The sequence below is a fragment of the Bos indicus genome, chromosome 24 (assembly GCF_029378745.1).
Source record: "Bos indicus isolate NIAB-ARS_2022 breed Sahiwal x Tharparkar chromosome 24, NIAB-ARS_B.indTharparkar_mat_pri_1.0, whole genome shotgun sequence".
NCBI classification, from domain to species: Eukaryota; Metazoa; Chordata; class Mammalia; order Artiodactyla; family Bovidae; genus Bos; species Bos indicus.
Window position 1 is genome coordinate 35,341,943 of NC_091783.1, and position 26,004 is coordinate 35,367,946.

General features: G+C 40.2%; 1 protein-coding gene and 1 long non-coding RNA gene across 5 annotated transcripts in view; one reads left to right on the forward strand and one right to left on the reverse strand.

Annotated features, from left to right (window-relative positions):
• Positions 1-5,552: 5,552 nt before the first annotated feature.
• On the reverse strand, positions 5,553-9,495 carry LOC139179436 (uncharacterized). Its single transcript, XR_011563817.1, has 2 exons — positions 9,359-9,495; positions 5,553-8,185 (listed from the first exon to the last, which is right to left on the reverse strand). It is a non-coding gene; the product is annotated as an uncharacterized lncRNA (long non-coding RNA).
• The window catches only part of ROCK1 (Rho associated coiled-coil containing protein kinase 1), a 124,723-nt gene continuing 107,402 nt past the window's right edge, over positions 8,684-26,004 (forward strand). Inside the window, exon 1 of one of the 4 annotated variants that reach the window (XM_070778856.1) lies at positions 8,684-9,574. In XM_070778856.1, the coding sequence (XP_070634957.1) occupies positions 9,482-9,574 (93 nt within the window). In that variant the 5' untranslated portion in view covers positions 8,684-9,481. The remainder of the gene's footprint in view (positions 9,575-26,004) is intronic. The other 3 variants (XM_070778854.1, XM_070778853.1, XM_070778855.1) reach the window with 3 other exon arrangements.

The following is a 26,004-nucleotide window of genomic DNA, read 5'->3' on the forward strand; positions in this document are numbered from 1 at the left end:
CACTATCTGAAAAACAATTTGGCAAAATACATCAAAAGTATTTAAAATGCTTTGGCCCACTTCTGAGAATCATTTTGAAGGAAGTCATTTTCAATTAAGGAAAAATTTTATAATATAAAATTAAAAAAAAATTTTTAAAGGGAAAAAAATCCAAAAAAAGAAGGAAAAGAAAAAACTTTATGCACAAAAAACTTAATGAAAACTAATGCACAAAAAATCTTTTTAGTAGCACTATTTATAGTAATGTTAAATAAGCTATGATAAATTTCTGGACTGGAATATTATGCAGGTATTAAAACTTATATTTAAGGTAAATATGCTTATACAAATCATTATGTAAACTGAAAAATAACCAGTATATAAGAACTGTATATACAGCATATAAAACAAACAAACCTCTGCAGGGAACTAAATAATTACAAAAAAACTTCAAAATTATCAATAGTGATTATAGTTGAGTGGTGGGAATATGGGTGAATTTTGTTCTTTTACTTTTCCATATTTCCCAAAATCTTAAAAATAAGCATGTACTATTTTTATAAGAAGAAAAAAAAATTAGTATTGCTTTTAAAGGCCTAGCATATGCCCTAGGGAACACATGAAGCAGTAATGACAAGAACACATAAACAAGAGCATATGTATTAATCCAAATAGCAGAGCACTAACACTGCTTGCGAATAAAAAGCAAAGTTTATAAAGGGTCATCAGATCAGATCAGATCAGTTGCTCAGTCATGTCCGACTCTTTGCGACCCCATGAATCGCAGCACGCCAGGCCTCCCTGTCCATCACCAACTCCTGGAGTTCACTCAGACTCACGTCCATCGAGTCAGTGATGCCATCCAGCCATCTCATCCTCTGTCCTCCCCTTCTCCTCTTGCCCTGAATCCCTCCCAGCATCAGAGTCTTTTCCAATGAGTCAACTCTTCGCATGAGGTGGCCAAAGTACTGGAGTTTCAGCTTCAGCATCATTCCTTCCAAAGAAATCCCAGGGCTGATCTCCTTCAGAATGGACTGGTTGGATCTCCTTGCAGTCCAAGGGACTCTCAAGAGTCTTCTTCAACACCACAGTTCAAAAGCATCAATTCTTCGGCGCTCAGCCTTCTTCACAGTCCAACTCTCACATCCATATATGACCACAGAAAAAACCATAGCCTTGACTAGATGAACCTTTGTTGGCAAAGTAATGTCTCTGCTTTTGAATATGCTCTCTAGGTTGGTCATAACTTTCCTTCCAAGGAGTAAGCGTTTTTTAATTTCGTGGCTGAAGTCACCATCTGTAGTGATTTTGGAGCCCAGAAAAATAAAGTCTGACACTGTTTCCACTGTTTCCCCATCTATTTCCCATGAAGTGATGGGACCGGATGCCATGATCTTCGTTTTCTGAATGTTGAGCTTTAAGCCAACTTTTTCACTCTCCACTTTCACTTTCATCAAGAGGTTTTTTAGTTCCTCTTCACCTTCTGCCATAAGGGTGGTGTCATCTGCATATCTGAGGTTATTGATATTTCTCCCGGCAATCTTGATTCCAGTTTGTGTTTCTTCCAGTCCAGCGTTTCTTCATGATGTACTCTGCATATAAGTTAAATAAACAGGGTGACAATATACAGCCTTGACAAACTCCTTTTCCTATTTGGAACCAGTCTGTTGTTCCATGTCCAGTTCTAACTGTTGCTTCCTGACCTGCATACAAATTTCTCAAGCGGCAGATCAGGTAGTCTGGTATTCCCATCTCTTGAAGAATTTTCCACAGTTTATTGTGATCCACACAGTCAAAGGCTTTGGCATAGTCAATAAAGCAGAAATAGATGCTTTTCTGGAACTCTCTCGCTTTTTCCATGATCCAGCGGGTGTTGGCAATTTGATCTCTGGTTCCTCTGCCTTTTCTAAAACCAGCTTGAACATCAGGAAGTTCACGGTTCACGTACTGCTGAAGTTTGGCTTGGAGAATTTTGAGCATTACTTTATTAGCGTGTGAGATGAGTGCAATTGTGCGGTAGTTTGAGCATTCTTTGGCATTGCCTTTCTTTGGGAAGGGTCATGGTTATTAGGAAAGAATATGCAGGCAGCTCAGATCTTTGCTAGTCCATGGACTGTAGCCCTACCAGGCTCCTTCTCAGTCCATGGGCTTTTCTAGGCAAGAATACTGGAGTGGGTTGCCATTTCCTTCTACAGGGGATCTTCCTGCCCCAGGGATCAAACCAGAGTCTCTTGTGCCTCTTGCATTGCAGGTAGATTCTTTACCGCTGAGCCACTGGGGAAGCCCCAAGAAAGAATATGTAGAGTATATAGGGTAATATTTACATGTTGATGGGTAAACGTGAGGAGTCAGTGCCTCTCTTCAAGTTACAGGGATTTTAGAGATGTTATGTTTCAAGTGGGCTTTGAATGAAAGGGAAGGGGAAAATGGTGAACTCTCAGAAACAGACATTTTTCTGTTTCCACATGTTTGGCATGGAAGTCTTTTTTAAAAAAAAATAATTGGTGGATCATTGCTTTACAATGTTGTGTTAGTTTCTGCCATACAGCAAAATGAATCAGTCATAATTATAAATATATAATATATCCCCACCCTCTTGAGCTTCCCTTCCTCCTCCCATCCCACCCCTCTAGGTCGTCACAGAGTGCCAGGCTTGGCATGGAAGTTGAGACAGAGATGAGTGATAAAATTTGTCATGAAAAAAAAAAAGAAAAGGGAAGTAGATGTTGAGTGAAGAGCCTGTCACTGCCAAAAAAGGCAATTTACCAATTGAGGGCCCTTAAGAGGAAGAATCAGAGAAGGCAATGGCAACCCACTTCAGTACTCTTGCCTGGAAAATCCCATGGAGGGAGGAACCTGGTAGGCTGAAGTCCATGGGGTCGAGAAGAGTCGGACATGACTGAGCGACTTCACTTTCACTTTTCAGTTTCATGCATTGGAGAAGGAAATGGCAACCCACTCCAGGGTTCTTGCCTGGAGAATCCCAGGGACGGCGGAGCCTGGTGGGCTGCTGTCTATGGGGTCACACAGAGTTGGACACGCCTGAAGCAACTTAGCAGCAGCAGCAGCAAGAGGAAGAATATAAGCTCCTAAAAAGCAGTGGGCCAGGAAGCTCACAACTGGGACTCAATGGAGGGCTGCTGGGTGGGACAAGGGAAATGTGGACAGGAGGTTCTTGGAAAAAATGAAAGAGAGTTTGTGACCAATCATGCATATCTGTTATTATCTCCTTGATCTGGCCTTTCCTCTCTCACTAGGGTCATGTATACATTCATCTCAGGGGTTCCATAAACACAAACTATTGTGGAGCCCACCCTTGGAATGACCTTGCAACATCAGACATTTACATGCTGGAGCTTGTGAGTGTGGTAACAGAAGGGTCCCCAAGATGGCAATAACATAGAGCAGGGAAGTAGCTGTTTTATAGAAATCTGTTTCCTTCTATTTCTCCATTCTGTTTCCAGGGTCAGTGCAAGTATTTTTGCAGTTGAATGGAATAGCAGCTTCTAAGAAATAAAAAACAGATGTTAGGGAAAGGCATTCCAGGGTGAGTCAGGAGAAGCCCTTAAGGGCGCCCTGTGCTCATAGCTGGCTCTACACTTTTCCTTTCGGGAATCTTGATAGATGCCGAATCCCCAACTTTCCTAGGCAGCACCTAGGCTGCCTAGGATGTAACCATGTTACTACTACTGTTCACATAAAGGATGTAAACATGTACATCTACTACTGCACACCTAGCAGATATAAACATGTCAAATTATACTGACTCCCAAGCTTGTATGTTCTGTAGAAAGAAAAGAAAACCTGGCCTGATCTCAAGAGCATTCCTGAGTAAAGGAACATATTCTTCCTGATTCACGTCACAGATCTAAAAAAATGTGTACATATAAACTACTTTGTGGGAAAATATTAATCATATAAAACCAACTTCCTAAAACAGAACTGAAAGTAAATTTTCACAACTTTGAGTTTACTAAAGTTGTTCAGAATCAACTGAAGCTCTTCTAGACTAAAAAAAGAAAAAAAGTAATGCCCTTTTGGAAAGTTACGTGAAACATAATAAGTATCATACTTTCTTGGAAATGTTAGCTATAGTTTCTATAGGAACTTAGCCACATAACATTCTTAACACATTTGTGGTATGCAATTTTGAAATTACATGCAATTTATGGCACTGAATTACAATTGATATGTAATTTACAGTATGTACCTGAATTTTTGGTATGTTTTTAAGACAGACTAGACATCACTATGCACTAAATTGAGAAAATATTAAAATACAGGTGAAAATGTGTTTATATGGGAATATGATAGCTTTATAATTTTTTTAAGAATCTGGAATCATTCTTTAATGTGATTAAAAAGCTTTTACATCTCTTTTGTACAAAGGTTTTATTGAAGTAAAGACAATAAACATGAGTTAATTTGTCATTCCTTCGTGTGTGTGTGTGTGTGTGTGTGTGTGTGTGCTCACTCACTCAGTCGTGTCTGACTCTTTGTGACCCCTATGGACTGTAGCCCACCAGGCTCCTTTGTCGACGGGATTTTCCCAGCAAGTACACTGGAGTGGCTTGCCATTTTCTCCTCCAAGGGATCTTCCTGAGCCAGGGATTGAACCCACATTTCCTGCATCTCCTGCACTGCAGGCGGATTCCCCACCGGGGAAACCCTGTCATTCCTTTATAACACTTTATTGTGGACCACTTCCCTGTGTCATGGTTAAGATAAAAAAAAGTATAAAAGGTACGCTCAATATATGTCTATATGCACATTTAACTATGAATATTTTTTTTGCCTGAAATCCAACTGTTTGGTCATCTCATGCTGAGAAACTATCCCAAAACTTAGTGGCTCAAAGTAGCAACCATTTTCTTATGTGTTCACGATTCTGATGTGTGGGCAGTGTGTGGAGGGATAGCTTGTCTCTGATCCCTGTGGCATCATCAGGGGCATTACAAATGGCTAGGGCCTGCTGGAATGGCTTGATGTGGGTCAGAAGTCTGGAGTCTCCGTTCTCTATGGATTCCTCAGTTATCTTGCATCTGGTCTTCTTGTGGTTAGTTAGCTTGGGTTTCTTCACACCATGGTGATCTCAGCTTAGCTGGACTTCCCAGAGCACCAAACCGTTAGTTGCCAGGCAAACTCACAAAGTTTAGGCTTGATATTGGCACACTGCCATTTTTGCTGCACTCTGCTGGTTAAAGCAGGTCACAAGGCCCCAGCCCAGATTCAGTGTGGGAGGGGCCTCCAGGAGGGGGTGAATACTGGGAGACAGGGTTCAATGGGGACCTTTCTTGGAGGTTAATTAGTACACCATTATTTGTGAAAGAAATTCTGTAAACATTAAAAGGAATCTATTTCCTACCAAATAACCAAAAGCAAAGGAATGTTGGACTTAATTGTCTTTCACTATATACAAGTCTACACCCAAATCTTTCTACTTTTTCCATGATCTCTCCCAACTATGCCTCACTCAAATTCTTTTAGCACCGCAGTCTCTTCATTAGGTCCTAGCAAGAGTCTCATCTAAATTAAACATTTCCAGATGTTTGAATTCCAAAAAACCAGAAAAATTAAAATATAACTAACTTGATATATTTGCTTAAGCTGCCAACTTTGTAATTTTTCAATTTCCAAGTGAAAACATAAAAAAAATGGTACCATTTCCTGTTATTCTTTCTTCTTAGGGGAAAGTACATTTAGTTTTTTTTTTTTTTAAAGTAGCCAAGAGAATTTCAGATTGAAAGATGGTCTTAAAGTAGAACTGCTTACTTTACGAACAAGCCACCAAGGATGGCCACTGGTTCCTGGACCCAGTGTTCAGAAACCTCTAGTCAAGTCACTGTTACCAAATGCCGTCAAGATCCTTTTTATTCACACCTTGCTCTTTTCATTTCACATTTTTCCCTAGGGACTGAAACCACATTGAGTGGGTGCTAAGTCACTTCAGTCTTGTCCGACTCTTTTCGACCCCATGGGCTGTAGCCTGCCAGGCTCTTCTGTCTGTGGGATTCTCCATGCAAGAATACTGGAGTGGGTTGTCATTTCCTTCTCCAGAGGCTCCTCCCAACCCAGGGATGGAACCCGGTTTCTCTTCTGTCCCCTGCACTGACAGGTGGGTTCTTTACTGCTAGTGCCACCTGGGAAGCCACCATATTGATCACTTTGCAAGTTTTATAATGCCCTTTTTATTTGGAATCATTTATCTGTGTGATGTAAACAATACAACTGGAAGATAATACTAGAGCCTCCCTGGTGGCTCAGTTGGTAAATCAGCCTGTAATGTAGGAAATCCAGGTTTGAGCCCTGGGTTGGGAAAATATCCTGGAGAAGAGCATGGTAACCCACTCCAGTAATCTTGCCTGGAGAATCCCATGGAAGAGGAGCCTGGTGGGCTACAGTCCATAGGGTTGCAAAGAGTTAGACATAACTAAAACAACTTAACACACACATACAAACATATTACCTAATAGATGGGATGCACTCAGTATGCATAATCAGTATTATAATCTATTTGTACATGGTATCAATAGTTTGCAATTGCATTTAGGATTTTAATATATACTTTAAGCGTGATCTCAAATGTCCACAATGCTTTGAAAAAACTAATGATAATAGAATTTTAAAGTTAGAAAGGAAATTTAATGTCGTATCAGTTCAGTTCAGTTCAGTCGCTCAGTGGTGTCCGACTCTTCGCAACCCCATGAACTGCAGCACGCCAGGCCTCCCTGTCCATCACCAGCTTCCGGAGTTCACTCAGACTCATGTCCATCGAGTCAGTGATGCCATCCAGCCATCTCATCCTCTGTTGTCCCCTTCTCCTCCTGCCCACAATCCCTCCCAGCATCAGAGTCTTTTCCAATGAGTCCTAAGTCTATTCTATTACAGGTGAGGACTTCTCTATTAAAAAACAAAAACATTGATACAGAGTCTATCTATCTTATGGTAAAAGACAACTAGTGTGGGGTTACAATAATCAGATAGCCCTGTCGATCAATAAAATATATAGGCCCCACCTATATTTCTAGCAGTTTGGCCAGATGGACTTTCAGTCCAAGTTACATTTATCAGGACCACTCAAGTATTGTCTTAGCTACCAGCATTTTTTTCATGTGCTCAAGTGGAAAGCAGCATAATGCTCACCGTTCTGAGAAACAACAAAATTCCTAAGACTACCTAAAAATGGTAATAAAAAAGGACAAGCAGATTTTAGGAAATTTATTTTAGGGCAACTGCCAGATTTATTTTAAGCTCTATGCTTAAAAATAAATTTAATTCACATGACTGGCTTAAAATACTGGAGCCAAGAAAAGTCACTGCAAAAGCATTTAATGAAATACCTGAAATTTGTTTAATTGTTTGTCTTTTTGTGAGGACTGACTTTTATCTTCATTGATACTGTGGATTTTATAGTTCAATATTTCTTGCATCTAACACAATGCAAACAGAATGCCATTTTTCAAACAATAGTACATTTTCCTAAGCTCTGACACACAGCAGGAAGTTGGTATGCTGCAGTTCAGATGCTGTACAGAGCTTTTTATATAGAAAGACAATTGGTTCGTCTGCAGCCTTTTCCAGTGGAGGATAAAACATCCACATTTTCGATTTTTCGCAGTCCTTTATTTGACCTATGAGTCAAACTGAAGATTGATTGGAAATGAATTAAGGTGGATTTCCTGCTGAAAGTACCTTATCAGTAGGTTAGGTAAGGCGTCTCACCCTCTCCCACAAGTCAATGAAGCAATTGAATTAGGAGGAAAGGCCCATTATTTTCATGTCCTACTTCAGTCTAGTAAACTCACAATTTTAAGTTTCACTGAATGTTTTTAAATCGAAATGGCAGAATTACACATCAAGAAGAAAACTACAGTGGGAGGCTTAATGGTGTAAGGGAACTAGTACGAATAACTTAAAAAATATTGATTTTTTTCCTATGAGATTATTTTCCTTTTTTTTTTTTTTTTTAAAACTAAACTAAGCTTGACTTCTACTGACTGTATCTTCCGGAGTCCATAGTTTAAAGCTCCCCTGACACACACGCTGAGTTTGGAGGGTTATGTATGTACTACACTGCTTCGTAATTTTCCCATGGAAGCAAAGACGGGTTAAAAAGACATGGGGTTCACGGAGGGCTGACGCTGAAGCACTACTGAAGACCAGCCTCCGCTGGTGCTAAAATGTTGGTTCCTGTCGGCGGAGAGGCCTTTAAAAAAAGAAAAAAAAGTATCTCTAAAATAACAATAACAAGCATCCTTTCTTGCCACAACTCTCCCTACCGCTGCAGCCCAGAGGAAGCAGAGCTAGGGCAACGGCCAGGACGCGAGCGAAGGCGGCGGGAGCTCCTCCTCGTGTGGATCACACGTCGCTTCCCGAGCCCTGCGTGGCTGCTCAGAGCCTGCCGGGGCGAGGGCGGTGCCACCCGCCGCACCCAGTCCACCAGTCCCGGCTGCCAGCCTGCCCGCCCGCTAAGCCCCGGGTGCGCCCCGCCTTCCGCCCCCTCCAAGCCCAGCCCGGCCCTGCGGAGGCGCTCAGTGCGCGCGCGCGCGCGCGCGGCGCCGGCCCGGTTCCCCTTCCGAACGTCCGCGCCCCGCATGCGCAGTGCGCGCCGGCGGTCTCCGTTTGTTTGAACAGGAAGGCGGACATATTAGTCCCTCACGGCCCCCCTCGCCCCACCCCCCTCCACTCGAGCATTCGCCGCGCGACTCGCCCTTTCCCCAGCCGGGGCCGCAGCGCCTCTCAGAAGCTTCCCCCAGCCGCAGCCGCCGGGACTCGACTCTCGTCTATCCTCGCCGCCCGCTTGCCAGCCCGTCCTCCCCCGAGCCTCCACAGGGCTCCGACCTCGCCCTGCCCCGCCGGACACCGCGGCAGCAGCTCCAGCAGCGCCGGGACAAAATGGGAGAGTGAGGCTGTCCCGTGGGGGACCAGCTCCTGGCCGAGGCGGATCGGGGCGTCGGGCCGGGCCGAGTGGAGCCGGGGATGCGGGGCTAGACCGCCTCTAGCGCCTCAGAGCGGAGCGGGCCCGGCCCGGGGCCCGAGCGGCGGCGGCGGCAGCTGGCACAGCTCCGCGCCCGCCCTTCGCATTCGCCTTTCCTCTTCTCCCTCCCCTGCTGCCCGGAGGAGTCTCCACCCTGCTTCTCTCCCTCTCTCCCCCCTCCTGCCCGTCTCGGCACCGGGAACCCTCCATGGCGAAGGCGGCCGGGGCCCGCTAGGCTGCAGCCCTCCGCCGGAGCGACGGCGCAGTCGGCCGTCGTGAGGAGCTGCCAGGTGGGATGCGACTTTGGGCGTCCGAGCGGCTGTGGGTCGCCGTCGCCCCCGGCCCGGGGTCCGGAGCGCGGAGATCCCCTCAGTGAGGGGGAGGAGGGGGCACCGGGCGCACCTGGTGACCCTGGGGTTCCGGCTTCTCCGCTCCGCGGCCGCGAACCCACCGCCGGAGGAAGTTGGTTGAAATCGCTTTCCGCTGCCGGTGCTGGTACGAGGGTATTGTCACAGCAGCAGCAACATGTCGACTGGCGACAGTTTTGAGACTCGGTTTGAAAAAATCGACAACCTGCTGCGGGATCCCAAATCGGAAGTGAATTCAGATTGTCTGCTGGTGAGTAGCCCTGTTCTCTTGTGCTTGTCTGAGTCTCTGTATTTATTTCCTTCCTCTTGCTCTCAGTCTGGTTATCTGCGAAAGAAAGTTTCAGGTGTACATCATCTTAGAAAACACCGGAACCTGGTGTTTTCCCTGATGAATCTTGGAGTCCCTCTAAAATCTCCTGCCCTGGCCCGGTGTATCATTGGGCTGACTCTGAATTCCCTGAACTTTTAGCTCTGACTCAGTTCATCATCACACAAGAGATACTTATAAAACTCTGTTGCAGGCGTCATGTAAAAAGTTAACACGTCAGAGTTACTACTATGTATGTAGCTTGTTGAACCGCGAGCTTAGTTACGAACTTTCCGATCGGTTTGACAGTGAGGTTGGAAAAGACTGCTTTCCATTTCCATCTGCTTAGCTCCTTAAGGGTTTAATTTTTAGACTTGTGACAGTTCTCGATTTTGAGGAAGTGATTTTTGAGCCAAAGTGTCATAGGTGATTTGAGTCAGAGGAACTTTTTGCTGGACTGTTAAGTGTAAAAACCCGAGCTAATGATAGATCATCACCATATTAACTGTTGATTACAAAAGTACTGCACAGATATTTTGTCATAACTGCCTTTTTTGGTGTTGTGCTTTACATGATAGATTTTGTAGCATTCTAAAAAAGTTTTTATGATATGAAAGGCCAAAACACTAAAAAATTCTTCAGTGTTTGATAGCATGAACAGTTATCTATAGATAATTGGAGTTTTAAAATTTTGTCAATTTCCCCTAATACTGTTCGCTACAGTCTATTCGTAAGCAAGTTTTTCCTTTATCAAACAACTAGCAGTTATATAATTATTTTGTTTTTGTCCAAACAAAACCACTTTATCTTTAAAGTTGCAAGGAATATGTACCTAGGTAGTAATTTACAACCTTGTCAGGGAATTAATGTTAGATGTACACAGTATTTGGGAGTAAAGTTAGGTGAACTAAATGACGCTATTCAGAGAAATAATAACCATTTTAACATCTTATCTTGAATCAGGAAAATGTAAGTTAATGTATGAAATTAATATACATTTCAGTTACTCAAAATAGCTGTGTATATATATATATATATATATTTTAAATGTATGGTTCTACAAGACAGTTTCTCTCCAAAGCTTTCTAAATGACTCTGAGCATCTTTGACTGAAATAAGAGTTGTGGGTTGTGTATTTGAAATGTCTCACCCACATTATGGATGCTCTTTATATTGAAAAACAAAAAGGAGGGTTGATGCTTAATACAATGGAAAACATTTCATTGAATAAGAGAAGGAATTAGAACATATCTTTCTAGGAAGGATCTCCAGAATTTTTAAGAAGTCTCATTCTTCTTAATACTTACCAAGTTTTTGTATATCTTTGATTTTGCCTGTTTTTTGATATCCTTATTCCATGGAGCAGTGTTACAGGGGAAGTTTAGTATTGAGTTTTGTTTAGTGGTCTTCTAGCCTCTTGTCATAGTTTCATTCGGTGGGAACCTCATAAATTTATTGAAATGTGGAGGATACTGGGAAATGTAAGTCATGAACTCTTTTCTTGAAAATCCTAATCTCATATACAAAAATAAAGCAAAACACAGATTGAGAAAATATGTAGTAAGTTTCAAATGACTGGAATAGGTAATTGGATATTGAAAGGAAGAACTTTTGAGTTGATAGAGTTGGAGTATGTTGGATGCTGGATGGATAGGATTTGGGTAGAAGGTACTCAAAGAGGGAGTGGAAGATAACATGAATTGAGGGTGGAAACATGACTGGCTGGCACACATTTAGGGGAAGAGAAAGCTAGAAGGATAGATTGGGGTTAGAGCTGGAGGATTTGATTGCTAGGCTAAGGCGTTTAGATGTTTTTCAGAATGTTGTGGCTATTAAGTATTTGTAAATATGATTGTGCCAGGATGAATGAAGAAGGTGAATGTGGTAGCCGTGTGCAGGATGGGTTGTGTGGAGAGAGACTAGAAATGGGGTGAGATTGAACATAGCCCAGAAATGATTGAAGCTCCAAGTTGGGTCGTTTGGATGGGGAAGGAGAATTGATGGAATTTGACTGGCAGAGTTGGGGAGAAGGGACAACCAAAAATTAGATGACTGTAAGCCTGGATTATAGGAAGACTGATAAAAACATGGGTGAAACAAGTCAGGTTTGGAAATCACTCGGGAAGAACTGGCAACGGATGAGTTTTAGGTTTGTTGTGTTTGAGGGGGTAGTGGGACGACCACAAAGACACGATCTGTAGACTATTGGAGATGTGAAACTGAGCTCATAGTTAAAGATAACATTTGGAAATCATCTGATAGAGATGCAAGTTGAAACTGATGTAATGATGAAAGGGTGAAAGAGCAAAGAGGCAAAGTGGGCAGGCAGGCAGGGCCTCTCGGAGTTAGGACCCCCAAGTATCTTAGAGCCCACGACCTTGAAGAACAATAGTCAACAGACTTATTCCCCCACCCTCTTCTTTCTGTTTAGTTCCATAATTATTTACTGTTAGCTGTTAAAATTTTATTGTATTAATCTGAACTTGGTAAAGATTGAATTTTTCTTTGGAGGCAAAATCCTTTCTCCAGATTTGTAGCGTCTAGCATGAATTTTCTATTTTATGTTTCTTATCAAGGATTCATTCTTCTATTCATTGAACCATTTGGAATGACCTACCAGGCGGCCTCATCTTTTTCAACGAGTCTGTTTTCACTCTTTCCTGTTCGGACTTTGGACATCTGATGTATTGTACTAACAATACCCTTTTTAAATTGATTGACTTTGTTTATTTTTTGGCTTTTGTTGCTTTATTTAGCTGGTACCTATTGAGTAGTATCGGAGAAGGCAATGGCACCCCACTCCAGTACTTTTGCCTGGAAAATCCCATGGACGGAGGAGCCTGGTAGGCTGCAGTCCATGGGGTCGCTAAGAGTCCAGCACGGCTGAGCGTCTTCACTTTCACTTTTCACTTTGATGCATTGGAGAAGGAAATGGCAACCCACTCCAGTATTCTTGCCTGGAGAATCCCAGGGACAGGGGAGCCTAGTGGGCTACGGTCTATGGGGTTTCACAGAGTCGGATACGACTGAAGCGACTTAGCAGCAGCAGCAGTATGTATTATGTTTATATTATGTATACACATTATGTATTATGTGCCATGTGAACACTGAAGTTCTGATATATTTTTTATAATCTCAGGAAAAAAAAAGTTGTCAAATTATGTTTCCTTGACTAGATCCCTTCTTCAGAAATGAAAGTTTTGCTTTCAGAAGAAGTTGCTGGCAAAGGGTCTTTTAAACCATCTCACCCACCATGAAAACAGCTTTTTTGTTGAGTGTTAGTGGTTATACGATAATGTAACTGGGAGAAGCGCTGATTAATGATTTCTTCAACCTTATCTTGAACACATAGTTTAAGAACTAGATAAACACATTTTTCATGTTGCAAATGCTAGTAGAGTCTGCAGATACTAAGGTAATATGGTACCCATTCCCTTGTTTATCATAGCATCCAGATTGCTCAGTAATTTGGTTTTCTGTCAGTCAGATTCCTTCCAGTGTCCTAATGGTTCTCTTACTGTCCGTGTAATAGTTTATGATCATCCAAGAGCTGTTTTCCTTTTCCCAACTTGTTTTTAAACTTTAGAATTATTTTATCTAAGGCTTGTTAGCAGTTTCTCAAGTTGTTGAATACCTCTGAAAACAGTAAGGGATGGAGTTTAATTAATGTTAATTTTTCTAGAGGGGAAAAATGTCTGTAATTTGTAAATTAAAAAGGAAAAACAAAGCCTGGTGAGTGGGAAGGTTAGGTATATATATTTTTCTTCAAGATACATTTATTGAAAATATAGCTATCCGACTGTAGCTTTATTTTTTTTTTTTAAGTTTTTGACCTTTTCCCCCCTAGTTTTGTTTAGTCAGTGGAGGTGTAGCAATGAGTTGGTGGCATGAAGGGAAGGGAACCAATGATAGTTGAACAGTGCATACATACTAAGTTCCAAGACTGCTGTTCGCTTAGTATGTGTCACTACCGTCTTCCATTAGTCAGTTTTTCAGAATGTAGAAGGCAAGTGTTTCAAGTTTTTGTTTTTGAGTTTTTCCTCTTTAAAGTCTCTCTTTCTGGGCTTTCTTGAACTACTGATTTCCTATTTTTTCATTGCTGACTTCTTTTTCTCTCATCCTCAATCTTGGGTGCCATAATACTTATCTTTCTCTTCTCCTCTCTTGAAGAATTCATCCATTCTTACATCTTTGACTGGTACCATCTCCTTACTCATAATATCCTGGTCTTCATTTTTCAGTCTTTTTGCTGTTTTTGAATCCTAAATACCTGACTGCCTATTTGGCATCTCTACGTGAATGTCATGTTATTACTCAAATTACTAATATTCCAAAAATAAGCTTTGTCCCATGTAACTTACCTGTTAACACTGCTAGTATGCCTATCACTCAATTGGACTTTTGTTGTGTACTTTTAACTTTGACAATCCTAGGTCACACGTTGGATTATTTCAAAAGAGTGTGGCTAGCTTTCCAGATTCTAGATTATTGCTGTATAATCCCTCTATGTGTCCTGCCAGTTGAATTGATCACATTTGGGTTTGTATTACTGTTGGTGGAATGAAAAGACTTTGAGGTCATTGACTCTTTGGGCCTTAAAGCTATATGCTTGCCATTGTTCATAATTTATGAATTAATGAGTGTTACCAATATCTGTTGCATATCCAATTAGTTTCAGTCAGAATGTTTTGATAGTATGTTGCAAGATTAAAAAAAAATTACTTCGTTCATTCAGCAAATCTTTCTGTAGGTTCTAAACCTGGATTCAGATGTAGGCTCTGCCATAGTACTTACCAGATAATTGTTGGTAAATTATTTTAACCTCTCAGAGCTTATTTCATCTTCAGGAAAGTGGGGGGATAATAGTACTAGATTTTCAGAAGGATTAAATAATATAGACAAACCTATCATCACAACATGTTGCATTTAGTTAGCATTTGTTCAGTTCAGTTCAGTCACTCATGAACTGACTCTTGTCCGACTGCGACCCTATGAGTTGCAGCATGCCAGGCCTCCCTGTCCATCACCAACTCCCGGAGTTCACTCAGACTCATGTCCATTGAGTCAGTGATGCCATCCAGCCATCTCATCCTCTGTCGTCCCCTTCTCCTTCTGCCCCCAATCCCTCCCAGCATCAAGGTCTTTTCCAATGAGTCAACTCTTTGCATGAGGTGGCCAAAGTATTGGGAGTTTCAGCTTTATCATCGGTCCTTCCAAAGAACGTCCAGGACTGATCTCCTTTAGGATGGACTGGTTGGATCTCCTTGCAGTCCCAGGGACTCTCAAGAGTCTTCTCCAACACCACAGTTCAAAAGCATCAATTCTTTGTTGCTCAGCTTTCTTCACAGTCCAACTCTCACATCCATAATGACCACAGGAAAAACCATAGCCTTGACTAGACGAACCTTTGTTGGCAAAGTAATGTCTCTGCTTTTGAATATGCTCTCTAGGTTGGTCATAACTTTCCTTCCAAGGAGTAAGCGTCTTTTAATTTCATGGCTGCAATTAGCATCTGCAGTGATTTTGGAGCTCCCCAAAATAAAGTCTGCCACTGTTTCCCCATCTATTTGCCATGAAATGATGGGACCAGATGCCATGATCTTCGTTTTCTGAATGTTGAGCTTTAAGCCAACTTTTTCACTCCTCTTTCACTTTCATCAAGAGGCTTTTTAGTTCCTCTTCACTTTCTGCCATAAGGGTGGTGTCATCTGCATATCTGAGGTTATTGATATTTCTCCCGGCAATCTTGATTCCAGCTTGTCCTTCTTCCAGCCCAGAGTTTCTCATGATGTACTCTGCATATAAGTGAAATAAGCAGGGTGACAATATACAGCCTTGATGTATTCCTTTTCCTATTTGGAACAAGTCTGTTGTTCCATGTCAAGTTCTAACTGTTGCTTCCTGACCTGAATATAGGTTTCTCAAGAGGCAGGTCAGGCGGTCTGGTATTCCCATCTCTTTCAGTATTTTCCACAGTTTGCTTCTGCTAAGTCGCTTCAGTCATGTCCGACTCTGTGCGACCCCATAGATGGCAGCCCACCAGGCTCCCCCGTCCCTGGGATTCTCCAGGCAAGAACACTTGCCTGGAGAATGGGTTGCCATTTCCTTCTCCAATACATTAAGTGAAAAGTGAAAGTGAAGTTGCTCAGTCGTGTCTGACTCTTCGCAACCCCATGGACTGCAGCCTACCAGGCTCCTCTGTCCATGAGATTTTCCAGGCAAGAGTATTGGAGTGGGGTGCCATCACCTTCTCCGTTTCCACAGTTTAGCATTTGTTAATTGGTAACTATTATTTTTTGTCATATTTACAGTATTCCTGTTACATGCTAGTTACTGTACTTAGGCTGGAAGTTGATATTTTTTGTGTTGTCTAAGGGCAGAGTAATTTATCTGGCACTTCAAACCATTCTCATAAATTCGTAATCCAGCTCTACTTTATTTGAAGTGTCCAAGCCAATTGTTACTGAAAATGGAGACATTTAGATGAGATTTAGTACAGATGAGGAGGGCTTTTGAAGACTGTTTACTCATTTAGTCATGATTTATAACATTGGCAACTGGTTTGTAGAGATGTAGTTTTCTTACTCTCTTTCTGCATATCTTACACTTTCGCTATTCTGTTAAACAGGCTTTGTACTACAAGAACCCTGTGGGTGTACAGAGAGGTGGCTCAGAGTAACAGCTGAGACATGAATTGGGCCATTCATTAATTTTTTGAGTCAGAAATGTTTTTAATCCAGAAGAAGGAACCACGTATATTTTATAATGAACAAAAGAGTGAATATCCAAATTTTGATTAGATTTTGTATAACTCTACAGTTTTATTTCACAATTACAAGTTTTGATGTTGTTATGTAGTAAAAACTAGAGGTTCTTTATGACATATGACAGAAAGGCCTACGTATCAGAGAAGACTACATACAGAGTTCTGTTGCTGAAGATGGTCTGGTAGCTCCCCTTTCCCAATACTATCCCTACTAAGAGATATCCATTTAGTTTAAGTCCAGAACATAGCTGATGAATACCCCACACATGTGTGTACAAGAAGGTGAATAGATACTACTATTTCACAATGACAACATTTTTCAGAAATACCCTGTTAGCATGGTATAGTGAGAAGTACACTGAACTGGAAATTGAGAGCATTCACCTATCCTTGTTTTGCTGTTAACTCGCTGTATAACTAAGTAAATCTTTTTTTGTTACCTGGGTTTCAATTTCCCCAGTGAAGAGTTGGGCTGTGTGTGCATTGCATCTGTAAAATTTTATGTGTTTATTATAATTCCTTAAAAACTTAAAAAGTTGTGTTATTAATTTATTATTAAAAAGGAAAAATTTAAAGTTAAGTGATATGGGGGTAGAAATATAAGAATAGGGACCATCTTTGGTAAGTGCTATTTTTGCAGCTAGTTCTACATAGCCTCAGAAGATCACCCTAAAATAATTTTTGTTATGTTTGGCAGTTATTCTTTTTTGCATTTGTGACTTGTGTCATTATTTTAGGGGATTGTGCTGTTTGAACAGAGAAAGCAGTAATTGTGCTTTTTGAAACAGAGAACACAATAATTGAGTTACTCATTTATTTCCATTAAAATATGTACATGTGCTAGTTTACTTCTCTTATCTCTATGCCCACCCCACCCCCCATTTGGGATTGTGAAATTTAAGAGTACACATTTTCATTTTAGTTTCTAAACAATTCTAAACAATTAGTAGTAGGTTGGGTGTTTAAATTAATGTCCAAAGTTTGGGTCTTAGGTTTGAGGTTTGTCTTGTACTTGTATTTTAAAGTGTAGGCTAACCCATGTCCCCCTCTTTTTTCTATGCTTATTTATTATTTAATTTTAGTTTATTGTTATTCCCAGACTCTTATTTATAGTCTTTATACCATACCTCCTATACTGACTTTTGGCAAGAAATTGAAACTATCTCAGGTTGTTCCCTGGAACTAATTTTGAAATAGTGAACTGCAGTTAACTCTTCTTTTTTCTCTTTGCTGTTATTCATTGATTAATGAGTAATGAATTCATTTATTCAGCAAATGTTTATTTGATGTGTACTGTGTGCGAGGTATTCTGTTAGGCACTGGGGACACCATGGTGAATAAAAACAGAGGGCCCTGCCTTCATAGAACTTACAGTCCCAGGAAAAGGACAAGTTATGAGCAGATATGAGTAGGGTAAGCCTTGAAGGGGAGGTTAAGAGATACGATCATGCCTTTTCTTTAGGGTGGGGTATGCTTAAAGATTTTTGGTGAAGTAGTCTGAATATATAATTTTCAGATACGAGCCTGTAGATTTTGTACTGGATTCCCTTGAGGACTTGTTAAAAATGGAACCTGGGCCTGTGCCCAGACAAACAAAATCAGAATTCTTTGGGGTGAGTCCTAGGATTCTGCATGGGACATGGACTCTTAGACAGTCTCTAGTTTGGAAACTATGGTTGTAGGGAAGGAACATGAATTTTTGTTTTGTTTGGTAATTTTATAAATGAAAAATTTCAAACATTCACAGAAGTGGGGAAAATAGCATAGTGAACCCCCACTACCCAGATTCTGCAATTTTCAAAATTTTGTCACACTTGCTTCATCAAATACCCTTTTTTGTTGCCAAAACATTGTAAAGCAAATTCCAGACATTGTCATTTCACCCTTACATACTTGAATAAACATCTCTTAAATTTTTTTTTCTTATATTAACACAGTGGCCATTATCGAGTCTTAACAAAATGAAAAGCACGTTGGTACCATTAATTCCCAGTTTATATTCCGATTTCTCTGGTTGTCTAAAACAATGTCTGTTTTGCAGTTGTTTTGTTAGAATCTAGATCTGGACAGATTCTATGTGTTACATTTGTTTCCTAGGTCCTTTATTAACAAATCTCTTTTTAATGTAGAGCATTCCCCGCGCCCCACCCCCACCCCATCCCCTGTATCTACCACCCACATTGTCTTGTTGAGAGAACTAGGTCATTGGTACCATGCAATATTTCACATTCTGGATTTTTTTGTTTGTTTTCTTGTCATGTCATTTAACTTGCTTCTATATCATACATATTTCCCGTAAGTTAGATCTAAAAGCTTGATTTAATTATTTCACTGTTTAGTCAGTAGTGTTTTATAGATTGTATTCTCTTTTGCATCACATCAAGAGGCACATAGTATCTGGCTGACCCACCCTTTAGAATGCTAAGGTTTATCAGTGTGTTCAGGTGGTGACAGCCTGAAATAACTTGCTTTGTAAAAATCCTTTAGTATCCTTTCAGCTAATGGTTCCATCCATTTATAATTTTTAGCTGAAGCAGTTATTCATTAGGGAGAGCAAAATAATGGTTTTCTAATTATATCATTCCTTTCACATTTATTAACTAATTCTTCTGTTAAGAGAACGTAAGGATTTAAGAACTTTTACTCATCGTCTGTAGGGCTGTTTGCTTATCATGATATAGAGTTCATAAAGTACAGGACAAATGCTTCAGCCTTTTTCTTTCTTTCTTTATTTTTACATTTTTATTGGACTATAGTTGATTTATAATGTGTTAGTTCCAGGTGTACAGCAAAGTATGAATCAGATACACATGTCAACTTTTTTTTGTTTTTTAAGATTCTTATAGTCTTTCTCTTTATTTGCCACTTTTCAGAGTATTTTAGAGGTTTAGTGTGCTAGACATGGCACAAATTGGGTATTTAAGGGAAATTAAAGAAAGGGGCTATTTACAAACATACAGACAGTATTTAAGGAAATCAGTAGGAATAGTGGAGTACCCTGGGACAAGAAACACTGGAGAGAGACCTACTACCACCTCTAGGCCTGAAGGGACAAAGGAAGAGAGCAGGAGGGAAGGGTAGCCTTATGGAGGGGGCTTTTTGGCTAGGGATGTGGTTTTAAGTAGAGAAAGAACCAGGGAAATATATCCCCTCCCACCCTATAGTCTCCTACTGTGGGCTCCCTTTACCTGAAAAGCTGGTATACAAAAGAACCCATTGCTCCAGGCAATAAAAAAGTAAAGTGTTAGTTGTTCAGTTGTGTCCAACTCTTTGCGTCCCCATGGACTGTAGCCCACCAGGCTCCTCTGTCCATGGGATGCTTTAGGTAAGAATACTGGAGTGGATTGTCATTCCCTTCTCCAAGGGATCTTCCTGACCCAGGAATTGGAACTCAGGTCTCCTCCATTGCAGGCAGATTCTTTACCATCTGAGCTACCAGGGAAGCCCCTGTTCATAAAGGTCAGCAAATAAGATAGACCCAATGCTTATTTATTTATCTCTCTCTTTTTTTTTGCATTATTGTGTAAACCATTAAAAATGTGTGTATATATATATATAGATGTGTTTTAGTCAGTTTTTGTCATCTTTGCTGTGCTCAGTTTGTCTTGTCTTTGACTAGTGGAAGCCTCTTTATGTTGACTCCCATGTTGTTTGTCTATGATCTTAATAATCTTTGAGGAACTTCCTTGTTTCTTGATGTAATAAGATGCTCAGGCTCATCTTGTACCTTTTTTGCTCCAGACTTGGAAGTCAGCTGTTAGTGGGGAATGATATTCTGACACTCCATCCTGGATGCTAGGAGTACTCATTGCTGAATGGTTGGTGGGTGATAGTGGGGTGGGGTCTGAAATCCTGAATTGTACTCTAGTTGACACTGTAAATTGAAAAACTTGTGTGGCCTCAGACAGCTGATATTTACTCTCTGACCCTTGTTTTTCATTAGGAGTATAATACAAAATTCACTAGTTGAAACCATCTCCAAATTGTTGTTAGATACAAGTTGCTTTAAATTCCCAACCTTATTAAGAAATTGTTTTAGATTTGTCTTCTATCCTTTTTGTTAATTTTTAAAATTGTAATAGTTCTTTAACAATAGGACAAAGAAAATGTTTCTCTGATTTTTATCATCCACTCTTAAAAATATTTACTTGTCTCACCCTAATTGTATTTCCTCTGCTTATTTCTAGTAATGCTTAGTCATGGAGGCAGTGTTGTCTAGTGGTTGAGAGCATGTGCTTTGGAGTCAGATTGTGTGATTTTTAATCCCAGCCAGATCCACCACTTAGTAGCCTTGTGAGTTTCAGTAGAAGTCTTAACTTCCTTAAAACTCAAATCCATACATCATCCTCACATAAGATTAATCATAGACTCTTAATAGGGCTGTTAGGAATATTAAATGTGATAATGCTAGTGCATGTAACGAGTTTTGCTCAGTTCCCAGTATTTAGTAAATGTTGGCTATCATTATCATCATTGTCGTCATTATGTCTTCATAATTTGGGAAAAAAGGACTTTGGTTCCACTGGCATTATTATCTACTGCCCCACTCCACAGACCAAATTTTTACTTAGTTGAGTGATCTTGGACAAGTTATCTCACTTCTTTGAACTTGAATATATTTAATCTGCAAAATGAGAATCATGATAATATTTCTTCATAGGTTTAATCATGAGGATTAAGTGAAATAATTTATTTGCAAGTTCCCTAAGTCCATCCAGGTGTTGATAATAGTTACTCCTTTCTTTGCTATAGTTTTATGTTACAAATTTGATGAAGGATCCACTGTTACAAACACTAGTACTTGGAAACTTGGGAGAAGAGTAGGAGATTCTTTATTTCAAATGTTTCTCAAATCTGCTCTTTGCTTTCTGTTACTGCTGCCCTACTTAAATCCAAATTTTCAACCAATATTCTTGGGTTTAGTGGGACGTCCTCGAAATTTGCCAGTATAGTCCATACCTATGCCTTTCTTTTTCTTAACTTTAGTGCTTTTGGTCATATGGTCTTAGCTTATGTATATACTTAGTCTTAATTCCTACTATTCTCCAAAACAGACTGTATGTTCCAGGTGGATTTTGTCTCCGTCTCCAGCATGAGCCTGATCTTTCCTCCTAGGCCTTCTCTTTCTCTCCTTTTGAGTTCTTTTCAATGTCATCTTGAGTTCTTCTCAATGTGGTCTTTGCCAGTTTTCTCATCTTTGTAGTCTAACATAAGTCACAACTGTGTTACATTGCTATTTTCCCTTTTGAATTTCTATAAATACTTGTAATCTGTTTCAGGTAGTTTAATACTTGATCAAAACTATCTTGTGTGAGTCTGTCTTAAGGTCTTAAGTGTTACTATTCAATTAATATTTGTTGTAAATAGTTATTTGTTGCCCTCCCCCCCTTCTGAATGAATTAGTTAGGACTCTTGTCAGTTATACATGATAGCTCTCAACTTCAGTTTTCCTAGGCAAAAAAATTTTTTCTAGAGTCAGGGAACCTGGTCTCATTTAAAGTAAAGGTTCAGTTGAACTTCAGTAAGATTTGAAGCTTGGGCCTCAAATGCAGGCAAGCGTTTATTCTCTTCTTGCTTTGTGTTGTCATTCTCTCTGACAGTAAACTAATGTTAGTCACTTGTAGGGGATATGTTTGCCCAAAGCACTGGCTTTATATTTAACAACTTCAACTACTGACTGTAAATCTTGGGGTCTCAAACCTAGCGTTCTGGAGCAAAAGATGCATCGATTCAGCTTGGGTCAGGTGCTCACCCCTATGATAAGGATCACATGAGGACTGTGATTGGGGAGGCAGTTCCTGGGAAAAGAACAGTGGGGGAAGGCAGACTCTAACATCGTCTTCTCCCTTTTTCTTTTTCTTTTTTGATCTTGAATTGATTGAACTCTCTTCAACAGCCATTTCCTCAGTCTGTGAAATAGAGTTAAACGATAATTTATTTCAGAGGGTGGTTGTAAACTTTAAATGTGATCATCTGTAAAGCAGGGGTTTGAAACCTCATGAACAAGTTGTGAGAGTAAATGGCTGCCCCTCGGTCCCTTTTGCCCTCGTGTCCTATGCTCCTCTGGTCTGGCCCCAGAGCCTTTTGCCTGTAGGAGTTAATCCTGCCATTCTAGGTTGTTAGCTGTCTTTTGGCATTACCCGACTCAACCCACTGCCCCTTGGCTTTTCTCATCTTTTTGAGTAGAAGAGCATGAAGAAGTTATGTAAATATTTAATATAATTAAATGAATTATTATAATTACAATCTAAATAAAAACAATAGGCTTATTTTTGTAATTGTGGCATTCAGGCTCAGTCCCTGTGCCTTCCTTGCTTATGGTAGGGGCCAAGTAGCCATTTAATGTAGTGATTGGAGGCTAAAAGGGCCTATGGAGATTCCATTCCTTTTACTAGGAATCTTTATTGTAACACATTGAAAACTCAACCCCAAATAACTTAAATAACAACGGATGTTTCTTGCCTCTGAATAGTTGATTGATAGATTCTAGCTTCAGAAATGTCTTTTTTCTGGGCCCAGGCAGTGTGACTGGGAGCTAGTTTTCTAAATCAGCTAGTTTAGTATTGTCTCCTTTCTTAGATACATAACTCCTTGTGGTTGTAAGGTGCCTGCCACTAGGCTCCATGACTGCCTGTTCAGGTCCAGTGGGAAGAAAAAGTCTTTTCTTCTAACTGATCTCGTGGACTGGATCCTGTGCCTGTATCTTAATCAGTCACAGTGGTCTGAAGAGTGGTATGATGATAAGTATAGGTTTCCACTGTGCTGTAGTCTCAGAACTGGGATAGAGTCAGCTTATCCCAAGATAAGTGTTCGAGTTGCATGAAGGCGGGATGGAAATTTCAGTTTCCAAGATAAAGGGAGATGATGACCTGCTGGGCAGTCCCAAAGAGCAGTAGCTCCTCATTAAGAGAAACCCAAGTTATGATAATTTATTCTTCCTTATCATTTTTGGAAATGCTCTTTTTAAAAAACTAAGTTGTTATCTGACGTTAGAGTTAGAATAAGTATTGTCAGCTAGTTGCCAAAAACCGCCAGCTTAAGACCATAGCTGGGATAGCATTTGGTCCTTTAGTGAAAGGATACCTGAATGCTGCTTTGCTTTAATGATATGTCTTTGGGTAACTTAGCGAAAGAATTCCAAATGTCTGTTCATGGATCAACCACATCAAAGCCCAAATAGGGATTCTGATAGTCTTCACCATGGCCTTACCATATGAGAATTGGAGTTGGAAGATGTAGTATGCTCAAGAGGGTCTGGGTGACAGCATAGCCGGGTTTGGGAGAACTGACTCAGTTGCCCAGTAGCTAGACATCAAGCCTCCTGCATATGCTTGTTGATTTGGTCTCTCAAAAGAGATTAGAAGTTTACTGTTCCTATGAGATTAATATTTTTTCCTAAATGAAAACATTTAAGTTGCTTAAATAACTCTTGACCTTCTGAGCTATTATATATTGAGATACTGATGCTCAACATGTAAACTCCATGAGAGCAGGTACCCGATTGTCCAACTCACTGATGGGCCACTAGTTCTGAGAGCAGTGCCTGGCATATTTTTAAGTTTTCAATAAATATTTGTTTGTTGTTGAATTACTGGAAAATATTTTTTGTATGTTTCTGTGATGAAAGCCAGGAATGGCTGACTTGAGGTTAAGAGATAGGTGTAATTGGTAATTGATTTAAATCTAAGCTATCTATTTTATCTATTTTAGGGGGATAATATATTTTAAAACTAAAAGTGGTATGTGTAAAGGAATAGGTGGGGTCCGCCACACCCCAGTATCTTTTACTTTTAGATGAAAGACCAAAAGCTAGTGATACTCATTTTTATAACTTCGCACTTTCATTATTTTATTTAATCTTTACAGCAATCCCATGGGCTGGCTGATGCAGATATTAATCTTTATAAATTAAATTAAACCTTAGGAAAGGTAAATGAATTTCCCAACATACAGCATATCATCAGTAAGTGGCAGGCTTTCTGATCCTTACTGTGTAGCATAGTGGAAAGTGCATCAAAGTTGGAGATAACACAGCACCAAGGGAAGTGCTTCCACAGCACTTAGGAGAGTGCTTTGAACACAGAAGGTACAGAGTGAAAAACATTTAAATTGAAAGGTATGGGGGTTGGTAAACAACGGAGTAGGGAAGGTGAGCTATGTAGTAGTAGGGAAAAGATCTTGCCAAGTGTTTATTGACAGTGTTGGAGGGGAAGGTAAGTTGTGTAGTATTTTACTTCAGAAGTAGTTGTCTAGAACTTGATTGGATAAGGGATGGAAGTCAGTTCTTGATCAAAGTGCAATGTATTTATTGCAAGGTTTAGATAACTTTTTGCTAAAACATATCTTTGTTGGATTTGACATGTCTGGAAAGTGTTAGTAGGCAATCCAAGCTATGAAGCATGGCGATTTGAAGTAGAAGAAAATGATTATGATGGTGAAGATTAATGGCACCATCATGCACGGTACTTTGACAGAAGACAGTAATAACGTTTTACTAAATTGGCATGAAATAAGATATAGGATGACTTTGGGAATATGTTAAAAACATTAATATCTGTGTATTTGGTGACAGGATTACTGTCCTGTCACAGAACTGAACATTTATCAGGGGCTGGGGTAGAGGATTGACTTCAGAGAGGTACAAGGGAATACAGGGTGATGGAAGTGTTCTGTATCTTGATTGAAGTTGTGGTGGTGGTTATACAGCTGTTAGTTTGTCAGAATTCACTGAACTCAAACCTAAAAAGGATGGATGAATCTTGCTTTATGTAAATTATTCCTCAATAAACTTGACTTTTTAAAAAAGAAAAAATGCTTATTTGGTGAAAGGATTAGTAGTTCCTGTGACAGAACTAACATTTGTTTGCTACTGTCAGTAATATGGTCTTGGACTATGAAGGTTGTGTCTGTGTATGGCTTCAGTTATATGTATGTATGTGTCACTAAAGCTGAAACTCCAGTACTTTGGCCACCTCATGCGAAGAGTTGACTAATTGGAAAAGACTCTAATGCAGGGAGGGATTGGGGGCAGGAGGAAAAGGGGACGACAGAGGATGAGATGGCTGAATGGCATCACCCACTTGATGGACATGAGTCTGAGTGAACTCCGGGAGTTGGTGATGGACAGGGAGGCGTGGCGTGCTGCGATTCATGGGGTCGCAAAGAGTCGGACATGACTGAGTGACTGAACTGAACTGATGTGTCACTTGGGAAGGACCTGTGCTGACTAAATTTTGAAGTATGATTGAAAAACAACTGATACTATTTGTGGCCAGTGATAAAATTAGGGCTTTTTGGTGAAAATTAGGATTTTGGAAAACCTGTATTTGCTACCGTGTGACAACTTTCCAGTACCTAAAAATTTTTGTCATGTAGTTGGTGGTAACATTAATAAATGTGATTTTTCAATATAGTGTGATGAAATGTATCAACATTTGGAAGAGCTCATAATTTAGTGGGCCAGTATTTTCTAAATTACCAATTATAAAATCATCCATTAGTACAAGATCTAAAGAGTACAAGAAGTTCATTGCTGCAGTTTCAGATTCCATCTTGTAACTGACTTTTTTTTTTTGGTCATACTTTGAAGCATGTGGGATCCTAGTTC